Source organism: Fukomys damarensis, unplaced genomic scaffold (assembly GCF_012274545.1).
Source record: "Fukomys damarensis isolate Sample0158 unplaced genomic scaffold, DMR_v1.0_HiC HiC_scaffold_1, whole genome shotgun sequence".
Classification (NCBI taxonomy): domain Eukaryota; kingdom Metazoa; phylum Chordata; class Mammalia; order Rodentia; family Bathyergidae; genus Fukomys; species Fukomys damarensis.
In genome coordinates, this window is record NW_022900913.1 from 41201218 (window position 1) to 41218749 (window position 17532).

General features: G+C 34.4%; 1 protein-coding gene and 1 pseudogene across 3 annotated transcripts in view; one reads left to right on the plus strand and one right to left on the minus strand.

The window, feature by feature from the left end:
* The window catches only part of Ddx4 (DEAD-box helicase 4), a 91514-nt gene that overhangs the window by 52056 nt on the left and 21926 nt on the right, over window positions 1-17532 (plus strand). For all 3 annotated transcript variants that reach the window (XM_010626888.1, XM_010626890.1, XM_010626889.2), the window contains 9 exons: window positions 7538-7639; window positions 8502-8582; window positions 9066-9113; window positions 11309-11356; window positions 11455-11502; window positions 11743-11885; window positions 12456-12608; window positions 13874-14028; window positions 16178-16307. In XM_010626888.1, the coding sequence (XP_010625190.1) occupies window positions 7538-7639; window positions 8502-8582; window positions 9066-9113; window positions 11309-11356; window positions 11455-11502; window positions 11743-11885; window positions 12456-12608; window positions 13874-14028; window positions 16178-16307 (908 nt within the window). The remainder of the gene's footprint in view (window positions 1-7537; window positions 7640-8501; window positions 8583-9065; window positions 9114-11308; window positions 11357-11454; window positions 11503-11742; window positions 11886-12455; window positions 12609-13873; window positions 14029-16177; window positions 16308-17532) is intronic.
* Window positions 6019-6847, minus strand: LOC117285455 (annotated as a pseudogene).

Here is a 17532-nt window from a genome sequence, read left to right on the forward strand (position 1 = left end):
ACTCCGGTCCTTGTGCTTGCAAGGCAGGCCACCGAACCACTGAGCTAAATCCCCAGCCCCCCATAATAATCACATTTCTTGTAGACTTCGTGTGTGTACACAGCACTTCACAAAACCCAATCCCTTTTCCTGCCCCTCCCTCCCCTTTCCATCTTTCAGTTCCCTTTCCATATGCTAAAGATTAATCTCACTATTTCCTTCTTCCTACTGTCTGTTCTTTTTTTTTTTTTTTTTTTTTTTTTTTAATCAGGTCCTTGCGCTTGCAAGGCAGGCCACCAAACCACTGAGCTAAATCCCCAGCCCCTCTACTGTCTCTTCTTTATTTTGCAATTTATACATTGGGGTTCTTATTAAGAGAAACCATGCAATATTTAAGCTTCTGTGTGTCTGGTTTACTTCACTTAATAGTCTCAAGATGCTTCCATTTTCCTGCATATAACTCGTTTATTCTTCTTTATGGTAGAGCACTACTCTATTGTATATAAATACCACATTTTCATTATCCATTCATCTGTTGATGGACATTTAGGCTGTTATGAATTGTGTTGCTATAAATGTGGATATGCATGTATTACAGTAATATGATGTCTTTAAACCTAGTAGGGGAATAGCAGGATAAAATATTTTTAGTTTTTTAAGAAGTCTGTATATTGATTTCCATAGTAGTTGTACCAGTTTACACTCCCACCAAGAATGAAGAAGTCCCCCTGCAGCCTCCTACATTTGTTATTATTTGATTTCCTGCATATAGCTATTCATTCTGGAGTGAGATGGAATATCAGTTGTTTTAATTTGCATTTCTCAAATGGCAAGTGATGTTGAGCATTTTTTTGTGTATTTATTGACCATTTGTATTTCTGTAAGAAGTGTCTTTTCATCTTAGAAGTTTATTTTCTAATTGTGTCTTTAAATTTGAGGAGTCTTAAGTTTTTTTGAATTTTTTATATATACTAGATACTAGTCCCTTGTCAGTAGTAGCTGGCAAAAATTTTTCTCATTCAGTAGGTTGTCTCTTCATCCAGTTTCTTTGGTGTGCAGATGCTTCTAAATTTGGTATGATCCCAATTGTCAATTCTTGGTATTATTTCTTGTGCACTTAAGGTATTGTTCAGAAGGTCTTTACCTATACCTGTATTTAAGAGTTTTAGCTCTTTTGTCTTCCAGCAGATTATTTCTGTTCCAATATTTAGACCTTTGATCCATTTTGATTTTATTAATGCATAGTGAGAGGATATGGGTCTAGGTGACATGCAGAAAGCCAGTTTTCCCATTTATTATAGAGGCTGTCTTTACTCCAGTGAAGGTTTTTGGCTCCTTTGTCAAAGATAAGGTAACTGAATATGCCTGGAGTTCTTTCTGCATCTTCTATTCTGTTCCATTGATCCACAAGTCTTTTTTTTCTCCAATACCATGTTGTTTTTATCACTGTAGCTTTGTAGTATAATTTGAAGTCTGGAATTGTGATGCCTTCTCCCTTACACTTTGTTGATCAGACTAGCTTTTTGGACATTTTCCTATTGGGTGCTTTTATTTTTAATTTTTATTTGTAAATAAAGTATACAAAAAGTTGCAAAAGTAGTATGTATAGCTCCTGTATGACATCTGTGTTGGGGGTCTTTTGATGAATAGAAATTAGTCATTTTAACTGTTAACTTACTGTTTGTATGGTTGATGCTTTTCTTTTTGGTCATGTTCAAGAACTCTTTCCTGCCTATAAGGCTATGAAGATACTATTTTTGTTTTAGAACCCAGGACTTTCACAAAAAGCTACATCCCTAGCCCTTTTTTAAAATCTTGAGACAGGTCTTGCTAAGTTGCTGAGTTGCTCAGGCTAGGCTTGAACTCCCAGTCCTCATGCCTTGGCCTCTCAGAGTGCTGAGTATAAGGGTTTGTGCCACCTATTACTTAACTTGTTTTTATTGGCTGAATTGTATTTCAGTGTGTGTGTGTGTATACATTTTGTTTATGGTTCAGCTGATGGACAGTTGGATTGTTTTCACTTTGGCTGCTACCACTAATGTTGCTATAAAAATTTGTGTACACTTTGAGTTATAGTTAGGTAATAAACTCAGGCATAATGTGCAATAAACATAATTATAAATTTACTTTTAATTTTATTTCATTTAAATAATAGTCTTTTAAAATAGGCTTATTTACTGTCAAGTAGCATGTCTAGGACTTTTACTTTTATTGATCATTATTTTTAGATGCAAATAGTGCAGTTTCAAAATGCATAAACTAAACATTCTCAGTTTCCTGCTTATTTGACATTTAGGTTTGGAATTGACCTGATTTTGCTTTAAGTGCAATCAATTTTATTTTAAGTATTTCTATTGATATTTTTGGTTTTCAACTGAATTAAAGAAACTGGATAAAGAAGATGTGGTTTCTCTATAAAATGGAATATTACTCAGCCATAAATAATGAGAAAATAGATTCATTCATAGGAAAATGGATACATATTGAAGATATACTCCTAAGTAAAATAAGGCACACATGTGTAAATACCAAATAGTTTCTCTTGTGTGAATAATCTGCAATAATACAGAAGATCCTAATAAGATTACTGACATTTAGAAATGGGAAGAAAGGAGCTAAAGGTGTAGGGAAGGTGGGATGGGTAGGGGAAGGGTAATAAGGGAAAAGAAAAAAATGTGAGATAATGAAAAGATGGAAATAAAGTGTTTGTAGATGGGGAGGGGAGGAGGGGGTGAAGGGAGGGCAGGGACAAGGGGAAAAAATGAGAACCAAGACTTGTCTTGTAGAGGTACAAATTCCCAACAATGAATGTAACTGTACTGTATCCCTAAAATGTACCAATAAACTCAATTAAAGCTGAAAAAATATGAATTACTTCTAACAGAAAATGAGATTTTATATATGCCTACCTATTTTGATTGAGGTGTTTTCTGTTTTCTACAGAGAGCAATTATAAGCCTAGGATTTATTTAATCCTTTTGTAGATTGTACAATAGTTAATAGTTTGTGTCTTTTCAATGTTTTAGTCAAGCGATACTTTTACTCATTTTTTAGTTTTAATTTACAAAATAAGCAATAGGTTTTTCTGATTATTAGACCTGTCTATTAATATTGTCATACTATGGCTGGGGATTTTTTAGCTCAGTGGTTCCACCACCTGCCTTGCAAGTGCAAGGTCCTGAGTTCGATCCCTGGTATCCAAATAAATAGATAGATAGATAGATAGATAGGTGTAGTAGAACATTTATAGATCAATTGTGGCTTTTCCTTTTGGTAGCTGTTAATATATTCATGATAGGGACATAATTTGTCTTATTGCCAGGAAACTGATTTGAATTCATTCATTTCCTCTGACTTAAACCATCAGTGGTACATGTGTGAATATCGGAGTGGATGGCTGTTACTGCTTCTCAGGGGTGTTTGATTACTGTAATGCAAAGAAGGATGTTGCTTTAGCAGACCAGATGTCATATTATAGTTCCTTAAGGAAAACATTAAAGTGATATAAAATTATAATACAGCTAATTTGTGGTATAGAAGTTGTAAATGTGTATTATATATAGCAGCAGTGGTGTGCTTAAAAGATTTTTGTGTTAAAATTTTTTCTGTAAACTATTATTTGAATTTAATGAAGTTTGTTGATTACTATAATAATTTTTTGAATTTTGAATATTGAATGTTTATAAAAAGCTAAACATTTTTCAACATCAACTCTTATTTGGTGTACAAAGTCAAAAAAATAACAGAAATAAATTCCTGTATGAACTACAATGAAAATACCAATGGCACTCTACAGAAAAATCATCTTCAAATTGTCACACCTTAGGCAGTCTTCACACATGACAACAGCATGTTCCCTGTACACGTATCACTCACACTGACAGCACATGTAAATTTTACTTTCCTGGCATTTTTGTAGGAAAAAAATCTTGCTGGTCTTTCTGTTTTGTCAGGAGATTCTTAATATATTACACAATGTGTCAGTAACAGGAACATAAAATATATAAAGTATTAAATTTTTAATAAGTATGCATTTAGAATAACCAAAATTTTCACATCAGCTATATACTTGATTATGAAACCTACAAGATAGCATCAGAAATAAATTCCTATGGGAACTACAATGAAAATAGCAATAGAACTCTATAACAGAAATACTTTAGTTGTCACACCCAATGCAGTCCTCACAAATGACAAATGCTTGTTCTATGCTCACGTCTTACACTGACAGCACATGTGCTTAGCTTTTCTTTCCTATGTGATGGGCCATTCTTGTTACCTTTCTTCCTGTTTTGTTAGGAGCTTCCTACTGTGTTGTACAATGTGTACATAGCAGGAAAATAAGGTATCAATAAAAGAAAATATCAAATATATAATGAGTGCTTAGAATAGAAATCAGCATTTTCATATTAGCTGTTTACTTGCTTACCAAAATTAAAAGATAACATCAGAGATAAAAACCTTTACAAACAAAAGTCTACCACAGAAATAATCTTTGCTTCACCTGTCACACCCAAGACAGTTTTTACACATGAAAACTACATGCTCCACACACAAGTATTGCTTACATAGCATGTATGTTTTGTTTTTTTCTGTCCTTTCTTGTAGGGCACAGTTGACATCTTTTTGGTTTTCCTGTTGTCTTTGGAGGTGTTTGTGATTCTGTGCCTGCCTCTTCACCTGTCAGCTCACCATTGTGCTCTGTAATTGTTTTGCAGAGTTCCCTGGGCAGAAACATTTTGTGTTTCCTCTGCTGTAAATGATCTCTTATGGGTTCCAGTCCCAATCCTCTTAAGAAAATTTCTCCATGGTATTTTGCACTTGTTATTTTCTGTGTAAACTATCAAACTATTTATGCCATACATGTTTAGGATTGAGTAAAACACAACCATTGGCCAGTGCCTTGTGTTTTGAGTGACATCATATTTTCTGCATAACTCATCAACAACATCTACTCTGCCTTTGGTTTTGTTGTAGAAAGTTTCCATATCTGGTTTCTGTTTTGCCAAGGTTTCCCTATTAATACGTCCATTGTTGAGCAATGTTGACATCAGTGGTACCAGTTTGTTTTTCTTTGCCATATATGAGGTTAATGCAAAGATTGTACTCTGTAATTCTTTGTTTTGAAATTGTAACATTTCATTTGAAATTTCTGCTTTGTTGTTGAGCACAGTTCCTATGCCAGTCAACTTCTGCTCTATTAGCAAGCATAACATCAATTGCAAATTGGTGAACCAACTGACAAATGTCACATTCCAGTTAGTTTGGGAGAGGGAGTAACAAGTTTGCTCACAACATCATTTAGTTTATTGCTATATGAATAAGGACCTGGTGGCTGAGTTCCAGGATACATTTCTAAATTGAAAGCATAATCAGTCTTTGCATCTTCTTTGCATCTAGAAGAGCATATGTTTTTATGCTATATTTGACCCATCATTTTTCAAGAAGTCTTACATTCCTGTCATTACCATGAGACATTCCTGTTAAGCATAGCAGATCTATGAATGCATTCAGTTCAGCTGGTGAGGTGTCATAATAAATACATTTTGAATGTGGCTGTTGGTGCATACAGAATGTTTTACCTGTATTTCAGCCTTTGTGTATCTCACAACATCGTGTAGTATTTCGTCTGTTACAATTTCCAACATTGAAGGGCAGTGCTGGCATTCTGTTCAGTAGGCTTCATTCTTGCCAACATCCTCTCTATATTTTTAGACCTAGTGCTAACACTGGGTTGTTCCATTTGGTTGCGTGACCATTTTGCAACATTTCAAGTAGTCCAGTATGCATTCCCATTGCTGTTTTCTTTGTCATCTGAATCAAGGAGGTCTGCATTCCCTGTACGTGTATCAATCCTTGCTCAATTTCACTGTCACAGGAACTTTGGCTCACATGGCCAACCTAAAAATCATTATCATCTTCATTATCCATGCATGAGTACTCCAATGATTCACTTTTGACCTCCTCAAAAACTTGCAAATTTTATTTTTCACTGAATTGGAGTACTTCTACCAGAAAAAATAAAAAGAAAACCTTAGATTAAAAACAAATCCTAAATGGACAGAAATTTAGCACTGAGCATTTCATGGGTAAAACTACCCTGTTGTTGCTTTGCAGCTCCTGTACCCCTTGCTGTTCACCTGCAAAGTGGGTGAATGTACAGATAGATGGGTTTTTAGTTTTCCCAGGTGCATCTACAGATTCTGCTGATCTTAGTGGATGTCCTCCAAAGTTTATTTCAGTTTGATGAAGTTTAGTCATGTTTAGCATCTGTGCGATGTGGAACATCTGTTGTTAGTTGGCAGCTTTGCAGGATAATGTCTGTAGGTTCATCTTTATCAGCATTGTTTGAGGCTCTGATTTTAAGAGGAATATCTTCTGTGGCTTACAATTAGCTGAGATAATAATGCTATGTAGTGACTGGAAAACTGCCCTCTTGAATATTTCACTGGTATATGCCGCCAAGTCTTTGCACAGATTGCACCAAATTTTGTGCTTGATCATGAAGAGTGGGATTTTTGCATCAAGAGGGCTTGAGGACAGTTACAAATTGTCCATAAATTAAGTCTTCTTTTGATGTTCTTAAATCAGTAATTAGCAGTTCAGTAGTGATGTCCTGTCCCAGGGTTATGTATATCTGAAATACAAGAAACCTCTGGATCACCCCATAGATTTGCTTATTTTCCTTTTGTAATTGAATTTTGTTTGACTGCTACCTTGCAGAAGAAACACAAATTTTTAAAATTTCTTTATCAGACTCTTTCCAAATCAGAGGACTGCCAAGGATCTTCCATTTTTCTGCAGGAGTTTTGCCCTGAGAAATAAAGATTTCAATAAATGCACCTCCTTGGTACCCATTTTTGAACATTCCTGCCAGGCCCAAGGCTTAGAAGACTCAAGGTTTGGGGTCGTCAGGCATGCGCAGCTGGACCCTAATGATTGAAGTCCATGGTTGGGAATCCCGACCCCCAAGGGTGGGAAGCACCACTTGGTAGGATCTTCTCAGACCCTGGCCTGGGTCATCTACACCAGCAGCTGCCCACCGGCACCATCTCAGCCCCTGCTTCTGAGCTGGTGAGGGTGCAGCTGCTTGAGCCAGCTCAGGGCAGTCCCCAGGGAGTGACTTTGTGTGTAACCCACTTGTCCTGGCATGGGGTGGCACTGGCATAGACAACTGCCTTCCTGCCAAGAAGCAGAGTGTTCCCTATTGTAATAATTTTTAATTGATGTGAATAATATTAATATTTAGAAATTCCCAATAATATATTCATATTCAAGCAACTAACTAGACTGTCCATTTGTAGACTTTTATTAGTGAAAAGACCAACAAAAATGGTTAGATATGTTTGTACTGTCAGTGGTACAAGCTGCTCAGGGAGAGTCATGCATGTACCAATGGTGGTTCAAGCCAGTGGGAACATGTTAATGCCTTCTACAGTGTTTGCTTATAGTCATTGAGTTGTGGAGAATGTAAATTAAATTTGGTTACTATGTTTTCCAAGCTTTCTTTATTACTACTCTTATGTGTTATTCTTGTCTGTGTATTTTAATATTATAGGCTATCAAGATGGAAATGATGCAGAAGCTTCAGGGCCATCCAGAAGAGGTGGAAGAGGTAGTTTCCGAGGTTGCCGTGGAGGATTTGGCATAGGAAGATCAAGTTAGTAGTGTGTTGCAAATGGTGTGGTTCTGTTAAGAAGGAAATGATTAAAAAAGACCACTGTCACATAAAGTGAAGATTAAATTTATTAACACAGTGGCTGATACAAATGAATAATTGACATTGTATATAACATTTTTAGTCACATAATTGTATATTGGTTAAGTTGGAAGAATTAACTTTTCTCAGAAGTTTGTGTGCCTCAGTTTTTAGTATATATATGGTTAAGTGTTTTGGAGCCTTGCTAATGTAGCTGATATTATTAATAGCTGGCCTTTCATATGGCTTTTTACCATAAATTCCACCAACCATCATTCTTAGATGTGTACTCTCTTCAGAAATCAGTTCAAATGCATGTATCTCTTACTTAGAAGGACAGATTAATGGTTTTCGATGCTAGAAACATCAATGAGTTTGTAATAATACATGTATAAAAGGTTAGTAAATTGTTCCTTTTTTAAAAAACTGATGTGATCTGAAGGATTCTATGTAGAGCTGATTAGGTTAGATTTGGCAGTAGAGCAAGGGTGCTATTCTGGACAATAAGCAGTATGATGCAGTGTGAAGTTTCTGGGGGCAGTAAGTGCTACTTTTGGGAGGAGATTTATCTTTTGCTTCTATTTTGGCATTGTATTGGCTCTAACTTATTTTATAAAATAGTTTTAATAAAACAAGGAACTGGTAATTGATATGCATAATTTATAGAGAAATTCTTTGTGTGATACTTAGAAAAGTACTCATTGTGATTCTTTTTAAAACTATTGTACCCAACATCTTTTAATTTCTGACACTATTAACTTTACTGAATAATGAAAAGCTTCTTAAAAGTAACATAATCTAGTTTTACTTTTTCCAAATAAAGATAATGAATGTGACCAAGATGAGAGAGCACAGCGCACTGGTGGCCTTTTTGGTTCTAGAAGAACAGCAGTAAGTGGTACAGGTGAGAAATAGAATTAAGAATGTATATTATTCACATATGTTTTTATCACTGGAATTAGCAAACTTAATATATAGATATTTAAGTATGTTAGGTAGTGATTTTACTTTCTTATCTAGATCTGTAGTCAAAAATATATGAATAATTTTGCATTCTCTGTAAAATTTGTGTATTGTAAATTACTTTTTCCATGTTTTTTGCCAGTTAATTTGAGGTGTGAATTACAATTTTAAGTGGTGAAGGAAAATGAAGCTTATTCTGCTTTCAAAGAATGGTTTCTGAGGTAGAAATTAATTTGAAAAGAAAATGAAATAGAACACAGGTATTGATGAAAAAATTCAAGTAAGATTTAAATTACAAAAACAGAATGAAGGATCTAGAGAGGCTAAGTAATTACTTTATATTGATAAAAAGATAGCTGTATAGTTTATGTGCTTGAGGGAGATGAGTGTTTTCGCTAAATATTTTGCAAACAATGTCGTCCAGGTAATGGTGACACTTACCGCAGCAGAAGTGGCAGTGCACGTGGACGAGGTAAGTTCTTAATTGATTAACCTCTCTGAGGCTAAAGTCACTGAAACTTGAATTTAACTTTGAAATTCGATAACTATTACTACTTTTAAAAACTGAGTAGTATAAATCTATATAGCCAATATTGGAAAGATCCTTGATAATCTCCAGTTTATTTCCTTTTCAGTCTAGCACTTTTATCAGGAATTGTATACTATAGATATTTTAGTACATGCACTGAGTCTTCATTTACACTAAGTAAAAACTGAAATTGTCCAAAATTTACCAGTAAATAACTGTTTAACACAAAAGTGGGTTACTGTGCAGATGTTAAATATTGAGATATATTTGTATGTACAAATCATTGTGAAAAAGTGTTTCTCATCATAGGATAATTATTTGGTCTAAGGGATAAAGTTCAATATATGTGGGCCAGGGAGTTAGCTCAGTGGTGCACTGCAGCTGCCTTGCAAGCGCAAGGTTCTGAGTTCGATCTCTGGTACCGCAAAAATTTTTTTTCAATATGTGATTTGTTAAAAAAAAATAAGTTCAATATATGTGATTTGTAAATACTTAAGTATAATATAAAAGTTAAAATGCTTTCCAGACTAGTAAGCCAGTAAAGCTTGTTTGATATCTTCACAGATTGTTAATTATTATTATTTTGAGAGTGGCGACAGTGCCTCTTCCTTCAGCTTGTTGGATGCTTTAATACAGAAAAAGCTTTTTTAAAGATGACCTAAACCTTAGGTCTGGGGATATGGCTCAGTGGTAGAGCACTTGTGTACCATATGCAAGGCCCATATTGTTTGATCTCCAGTATCATAGTAAAATAAAGTCACAAGCTAGTTAAGTCAAATCTTCCACAAATATTAACATCTTACAAAGAGGATTTCAAGACCTGTGGAAATAAAATCAAGAAAATTATTGACAGGCCATATGTAAAAAATGTGGTATCTGATTAGCTTTTATATCTACTATAGTCATAGTACCTGAAAGTGGCAGAATAGATAATTAGTTATCTAAAAACAAAAACAAGCTATAAAGTGAGCCTCTGGAGTTCTTGTATTATAGGCATGTGCCACTGTACCTGGACAACAACCTACAATTCCAATTTTCGAGAGAAGGAGGAAGGTGGCCAGCTCCAGAAAAAGAGAATTCGCTTTTCCTCTGCCTTTTTGTTCTGTCTATCTCTTGGCAGATTGAATGCTGCCTGCTCATGTTCCATGAGGGGGGAATCTTCCTTCTTGTCTGCTGATTCAAATGTCAGTATTTTCTGGAAATATTTTCATAGGTGTAACCAGAAATAATGTTGATAGTTGTTATCTATGTATTCCTTAATCTAGTCAAGTTGACACTTAAAATTAACCATCAGAACTAGCATCTGACAGTTTGGATTTAGGACAGGCTACCACCATTGTAATTGAGAGATTCATTGTATCTAAATTGTACAAACACTATAGTTATGCTTATATTTGCTTACTCCTGGGAGTCTGGAATTTTGTTATGGTATGTTCTAGACAGCAAGGGCATAATGATAATTCTGGGCACTAATTCTCTGATGTACTCTGGTAGATAACATTTAACGTCTACTGCACAACTCTGTAACTCCAGGGTGAGAAGATGCTTGGAAGCTTGTGTCTAGTTTTCTCTCTGGGCTTTGTTGCATGTTCTTTTCCTTCTTGCTGATTTTGCTCCCTGTTCTTCCATTGTATTGTACCATAGTCATGAATACGACTATATTGTGAGTCTCGTGAGTTCTCCTAGTAAGTTACAGACTTAAAACCATTGATAGTCTTAGGGATCTCCAACCAGACTGTTAGTTTGTTTTAGAAAATATATTCCTTTACTAGTCACAGAAAAGATATAACAGCTTAAGAAAAATATAGTAATTTAGAATAGTCTTACTTGCCATAAAGCGGCATTTTGGTACTAAGAAAACTTAAAATATGTAAGACACTATTATTTCTTTTTTTGTGTTTTAGGTACTAGCTATCCAGCCCAGGGCCTTGTACTTGCTAAACAAGTACTTTACCACAGAGCTGTGTACCCCAAGTCCTTAAGATTCTGTTTACTTTTACTTATTTTACCTTATGTAGTATTATTTGCAGGAAGGGACTTTAAAGATGCCTGTTCATTTTGAGAAATTTTCTGCTTAGAAGACAACCAGTGAAAGTAAAGACACAATTCTTGACTGTTGCTATGAATTTCTTTAATAGGTGGTTACAAAGGTTTAAATGAAGAAGTAATAGCAGGCTCTGGAAAGAGTAAGTTTTACTTTAGGTAAAGTATTTGATTTTGTATAAAAAACAAGTTTCTTTTACCCCTTAATTTAAAAAAAAATCTCTTTTTGATCTCCTTTAAGATTCTTGGAAGTCAGAAGCTGAAAGAGGAGAAGGTGGTGATATTCAAGGTATATTAATGTTTTTATGGTCCAGATGAATGTATATTGCATTCACTAAAAATGTGAAATGTTTAAAAGAAGTGTTAGTTATGTTTTTAATTTTTAAAAGATTGAATAGTAAAAAAATTAGTTATAAGCAGTGGAAAGTTCTACAATATTTAAAACTTGATTTTTGTCAATTTTCATGTGTTTTCTTAGTTTTTCTTCTAGTCTGTGTAACACAAATTGTTTTTTAATTTAAATTCCAAGGGCCAAAAGTGACTTACATACCTCCACCTCCACCAGAGGATGAGGACTCTATCTTTTCACATTATCAGACAGGCATAAACTTTGACAAATATGACACTATTCTTGTTGAAGTTTCTGGACATGATGCACCACCAGCAATTCTGGTCAGTATATTGTTTCTGTATTAATACATAGCAAACTTTCATTTAAAAATATTTGGTATATTTATTTAAGTTTATACCAACACAAAAATTCATTTTTAGTGTTTGGTGGGAAGGTTTAGTCTTTGGAAGTATAGAATTAATTGCTTTGTATTGCTGCATTTTATTCCAGTTCCCAATACCAAAATGGAAACTTTATTTAAATTTGTTAAAAAAGGATTTTTTTCCCTAGAGTTTAAAGATGTTTATATCCTAAGTATGTGAGAAAAATATGTTTTGGGGAAATACATTTTCTAAGGAGAGTTAGGAGAACTTTCTGTCTCATCTTAATAATTATAAAAAGCCTTTGTTATCGATGAGAGTTTTTAATGTCTTACAGGATTTGAAGGAGCAAAAATGTTTTTAGAACCACTGTCTAATTCTATCAAGTCCTGATAAACAGTGGAGTATATTGGTAACTTTAGTATGTAAGGTGGAATGAACAAAATTTTAAACTAGCTCGGATGGAATATGTTTATAAGGTGATGTACATACAATATTTGGAATTTAATCATTACCCTTTTCTATTTTTAGACTTTTGAGGAAGCTAATCTTGGTCAGACACTTAATAACAACATTGCTAAAGCTGGCTATACTAAGCTTACTCCTGTGCAGAAATATAGTATTCCTGTTACACTAGCAGGTCGAGATTTGATGGCTTGTGCTCAAACAGGATCTGGGAAGACTGTAAGTAATTTTTCTAAATGTATTTTGCTATATATTTAAACTGTTCTCTGTTTGCTGCTTTGTAGCTTGACTCTCTTGTTAGATAGAAGTTTTAATAGATAATTTCATTAAACTGTCATAAATATTCATGTTTTTGCTCCTGATTTTTGGTTTTATTGGGTTTTGTGTGGTGCTAAAGGAGTTTTTGAACTGTTTCCAGGATAGTGTTGTATTTCATGGATGGTTAATTTGTTTCTGAGTGTATTCAACTCTTTCTGGTATGTAGTAGTATATAAAACAAAATGATTGAAGATCAAAGCACCAGAGGTTATAAAACATGGAGAGAGGGAGAATATTTATGTAATACAGTCAATAAAATTTTGGAGTCAGAAGATGAAGAGTGAAAAATATCTGTATGCATTATACAAGGTCCTTGGTGTTAAACCAGCTTCAGGTTTGGTAATTCTAAGAGAAATATAGCACCAGGTTGGTTTTAGTGTTAATCTGGGGGGCTTGTTCAATAGGGTCCATGAGATGAGACTTCTGTTTCCAGATTGTAGTCCTGATTCATACCATTTTAATCTCTTTTTTTTTTTTTTTATACTTGGGATTCAACTCAGGACTTTGTGCTTGTGAGGCAGGTGGCTGCACCACTGAGCTAAATCTCCGGTCCTCATGCTATTTTAGTCTTAACTGGTCTCCATATGAAAATTGAAGGGACAATAGATGAATTTTGTAACATACCAGCTGATGAATGACTTAAACATGCTCTGAAGTTAAATTTTAGTAAGTCTTATTTGCTTAGGTGAGAAAAATGCAGCACAGAATTTCTTTTGTCTGATGTAACTTCAGTAGAGTGATATGTTTATTAATACAAATAATAATTTCCAAAATTTGTTCTGCCTGTAGATTCCTTTTTCTCTATCTGTGATAATTTTTACTTCTTAAAGACTCAGAGTAACTGTTAAGTACAGTAATTTGCATCAAATTATAGCTAGATGTCTCTCTATAAATAGATCTGTTTAGAACACATGGCATACTTTTCTTAAAAGACTGAAAAATATTTTGGGGGGTAACTAATTTTATCAAACATCTTATGTTGTATAATATAAAAAGAAAGACTTAAATGTTAACTTGTTGAAGCAAAAACTATTTTAATTTCTCAACCTAAAAATACCAGTAAGATGGAAGAAGAATCTCAAAGGCTATAGGGCATGAAGAATAGCTTTCCATGGGGACAAGAGTGATGCACTATAAATCTGTAAATTAGGCAATTTAACTTCTAGGCGGCTTTTCTCTTGCCGATTTTGGCTCATATGATGCGTGATGGAATAACTTCCAGTCGCTTTAAAGAGCTACAGGAACCAGAATGTATTATTGTAGCACCAACTCGAGAATTGATCAACCAGATTTACTTGGAAGCCAGAAAATTTTCCTATGGGTAAGTACATTTGGAATGCTACTTGAAATAGTTTTTCTGAGAGATTTTTTTCTTATTTATTTTGAGAAGAGCTCAGTAATAATGAACTCATGTAATTTGTAGCATTACGTGACTGAAATAATTTTTCTTAATTTTGTTTATAGAATCCTTTGTATTTTTAAAAGAAATATACTTGTTAAAATTAGATAATATGGACAATAGTGAAAATACTGATACATTTTTTCAGTACGTTTAAAAACTAAACTTGGGATATTCTGAATAATTACTCTTTTACCTATAACTTCATTATGTGGAAAACTACTTTTGCACAATTAGACCCAATTTTTTTTTGGTACCGGGGATTGAACTCGGGTCCTTGCGCTTGCAAGTCAGGCCACCGAACCGCTGAGCCAAGTCCCTGTCCCTTAGACCCAATTTTTTTTTGGTACCGGGGATTGAACTCGGGTCCTTGCGCTTGCAAGTCAGGCCACCGAACCGCTGAGCCAAGTCCCTGTCCCTTAGACCCAATTTTTAATGATTTAAAAATTGTGTGTATACATTTTATTTTTTATTTTTTGTGGTACTGGAGTGTAAACCCAGAGCTTTAGCATTTATTTCAAGGCTTTTAGCTTCTTTTAAACTTGGGTCTATTGTAAGTAGGACCATAATGAACATCTTGTCAAATAAATGTTTTTGCCTTGTCTTTTTGTTTGTTTGTTTGTTTTTGAGACGGGGTCTCACTATGTAGTTGACACTGACCTGAAACTCTATGTAGCCTAGGCTGGTCTCGAACTCAAAGCGATCCTTCTGCCTCAGCCTCCTGAGTGCTGGGATTACAGGTGTGCGCCACGACACCCGGCTGTCTTTTTTTTTTCTTAATGAGACAAAGTCTTGCTGTGTTGCCCAGCTAACTTTGAACTCTTGGGCTCAAGCAATTATTCTACCTCAGCTTCTCTAATTATTGGGACTACCAGTGTGTGCTCCTGTGCCATTATGCCTGGCTAATTTTTGTTTTAAGTATATCTGTAGATTTAAAATCAATTTTAATATTAAAAGCATGAATTTGTAAAGCTTGTATTTCTGCCAGCACTGTATGAGAAATCCAGTTCCACTACACCCTTTGCCAACATTTGGTATTATATTAGTTATCTTTTGCTACCTGACAAGTTGTCTTAAAAGCTAGTTGCTTAAAACAGTAAACATTTACTGTGTCTGTTTCTAGGAATTAAGAATTAGAGAATATATGTACAATATATTTATGTCATTTAACCCTCACTGTAGTAAATAACAAGCCATTTAAAACAGTGAGCTTATTTATTAAAACATACATTTTCCCTATTACTTTGATTCTCCTCTTCAGTTACTATTAACAGTTTCATATATATCACTGCAGAAATAGCCAGTACTCAGGAGTCCACTTCAATCCTCCATTCAAGAAATGGTAGCATATTTATTTGTTCACACCTGAGAAACTTGGTTTTTCAACAGTTAACAGTATATGTTGGAGATAATGTTTAATATAGAACAGTAGCCCTTTGAAATGAATACATTGTATGCCTTGGAATGTATGTACTATAATTTAATCTTTACTTACAAACACTTAGTTCAGTCTTTTTATACTGAAAATAATGGTGGCAGTATATGTTGCTATACATTCATCTCTGACCATTTGTGGGAACGTTTCTGAAGAATTAATTTCTAGATGTGATTTTAGTGGGTAAAAGGATAAATTTTTGTTTATAGACTAAAATTGTTCGTATCAGTGTATTCTTGAATGCTAATTAACCTATACCTAGCTGACATGGTACTCTCACTTTGTTTTGTAGTGTTACTTTTCATTTGTCATCCTTTTAAAAGTAATATTGAGCTTTTTTAAATGTTTCAAAGCTTTCGTATTTTTATTGATCATTGATTCATGTCTTTGGCTTTTTTTTTTTAATTTGACAAGGGAGCGTAGTATTGTTTCTCAGTGTTTTTGAAGAACACTTTCTCAGATAGGTTGCAAAATATTTTCCCCTGTTTGACATTTAGTTTTCAGCATTACTCTTTCAGCTTATTCCTGGGCAGAATTTGTTAGGCAGCTGACTGTGTTTCTTTATGGATTTCTGTTGTGTTAGAAACAAATGTCTAATTTTTACATAACTAGAAAATAACATTTTCTTGTCAACAGGACTTGTGTAAGAGCTGTTGTCATATATGGGGGAACACAGTTGGGGCATTCAATCCGACAAATAGTACAAGGCTGTAACATATTATGTGCAACTCCTGGAAGATTGATGGATATCATAGGTAAAGAAAAGGTAGGCTTTGGAGGGATAACAAAGTTGTGAGATTGATGATTTTTTATAGTGGAAAGGAATGGAGTAATGAAGATTATTTAATAGAAAAGTTTACTAAAATCCTTATTTACATTTTAGGCTCCATCAGATTCCTTCAGTTACTTTTCATTCAGATAGTCCTGTAGGACATGAAATTTTCCATTTTATACAAACTCTGTGAGATGATATCATTTATGTAAAATTCCTCTCTTAGCTCTAGTATGTGATAGAGTTAGAAATGGGGTTTTTTGAAAGTAAAAGGAGGACCTTTAAGGATTGAAGGGGGCTGGAGATAAAGGGAGAGGGAGTGTGAGACATGGTAGATGTTGGGGGCAGACGTGATCAACACAGCATATATCCATGTAAGGAAATGGCTGTAGTGATACCCATTGATTTGTACAAGTAACAAATGTCAATAAATGGTTAAATAAAAAGAAAAAGAATCTGGGTTTGAGTCCAAAATACATATACTATACTTCATTACACTGGGAGGAAAATGCAATAGATACTTATATCTAGTTTCATATCTGACTTGATGAAATACTTCCAAGAAACTCTTTGTGACATCAGTAGTTTTATCTCCTGTTTAAGCATGTGAGTGGTATTAATCAAGATTGTTAATTTTCTAATCTTCAAGAAGAGATTCTAGTGCTATGTATTAACTTTAGAATTCACATAGTGCTGGGCAGGGTGGCCCACACCTGTAATTCCAGTACTCTTGAGACATGAGGATTACAAATTTGAGCCCAATATAGACTTACTGAGACCCTGTCTAAAAAATAAGGATTGGGGTGTAATTATAAGTGTGAAGGCCTTGGGTTCAAACCCTAATACCATAACTAATAAATAATTCACATACTAAATTATCAGTACTGTCTTTCACTTTAATAAACCTTATCTGTTTTTTTTAAATGCCCTTTTAAAATACGCTCTTCCTGAACAAAGGCACTTTTCTGAAGATATTTATTAGAAGTATCTAGAAGCTGGGCATAGCAGTGTTTGTAATCTTAGCTGTATGGGAGGCAAGTAGGAGAATTGCCAGTTCAAGTCTGGTCTGGGGAATTTAGTGACTTAGCAAGATCCTGTCTCAAAATTTAAAACATAATAAAAGGACTAGGGATGTAAGTGCAAAGACTATCCCTAGTGTTGTGGGGAAAAACAGAGTATCCAGAGAAATCCATCTCTTAAATTCTTCTTAACTATCTTC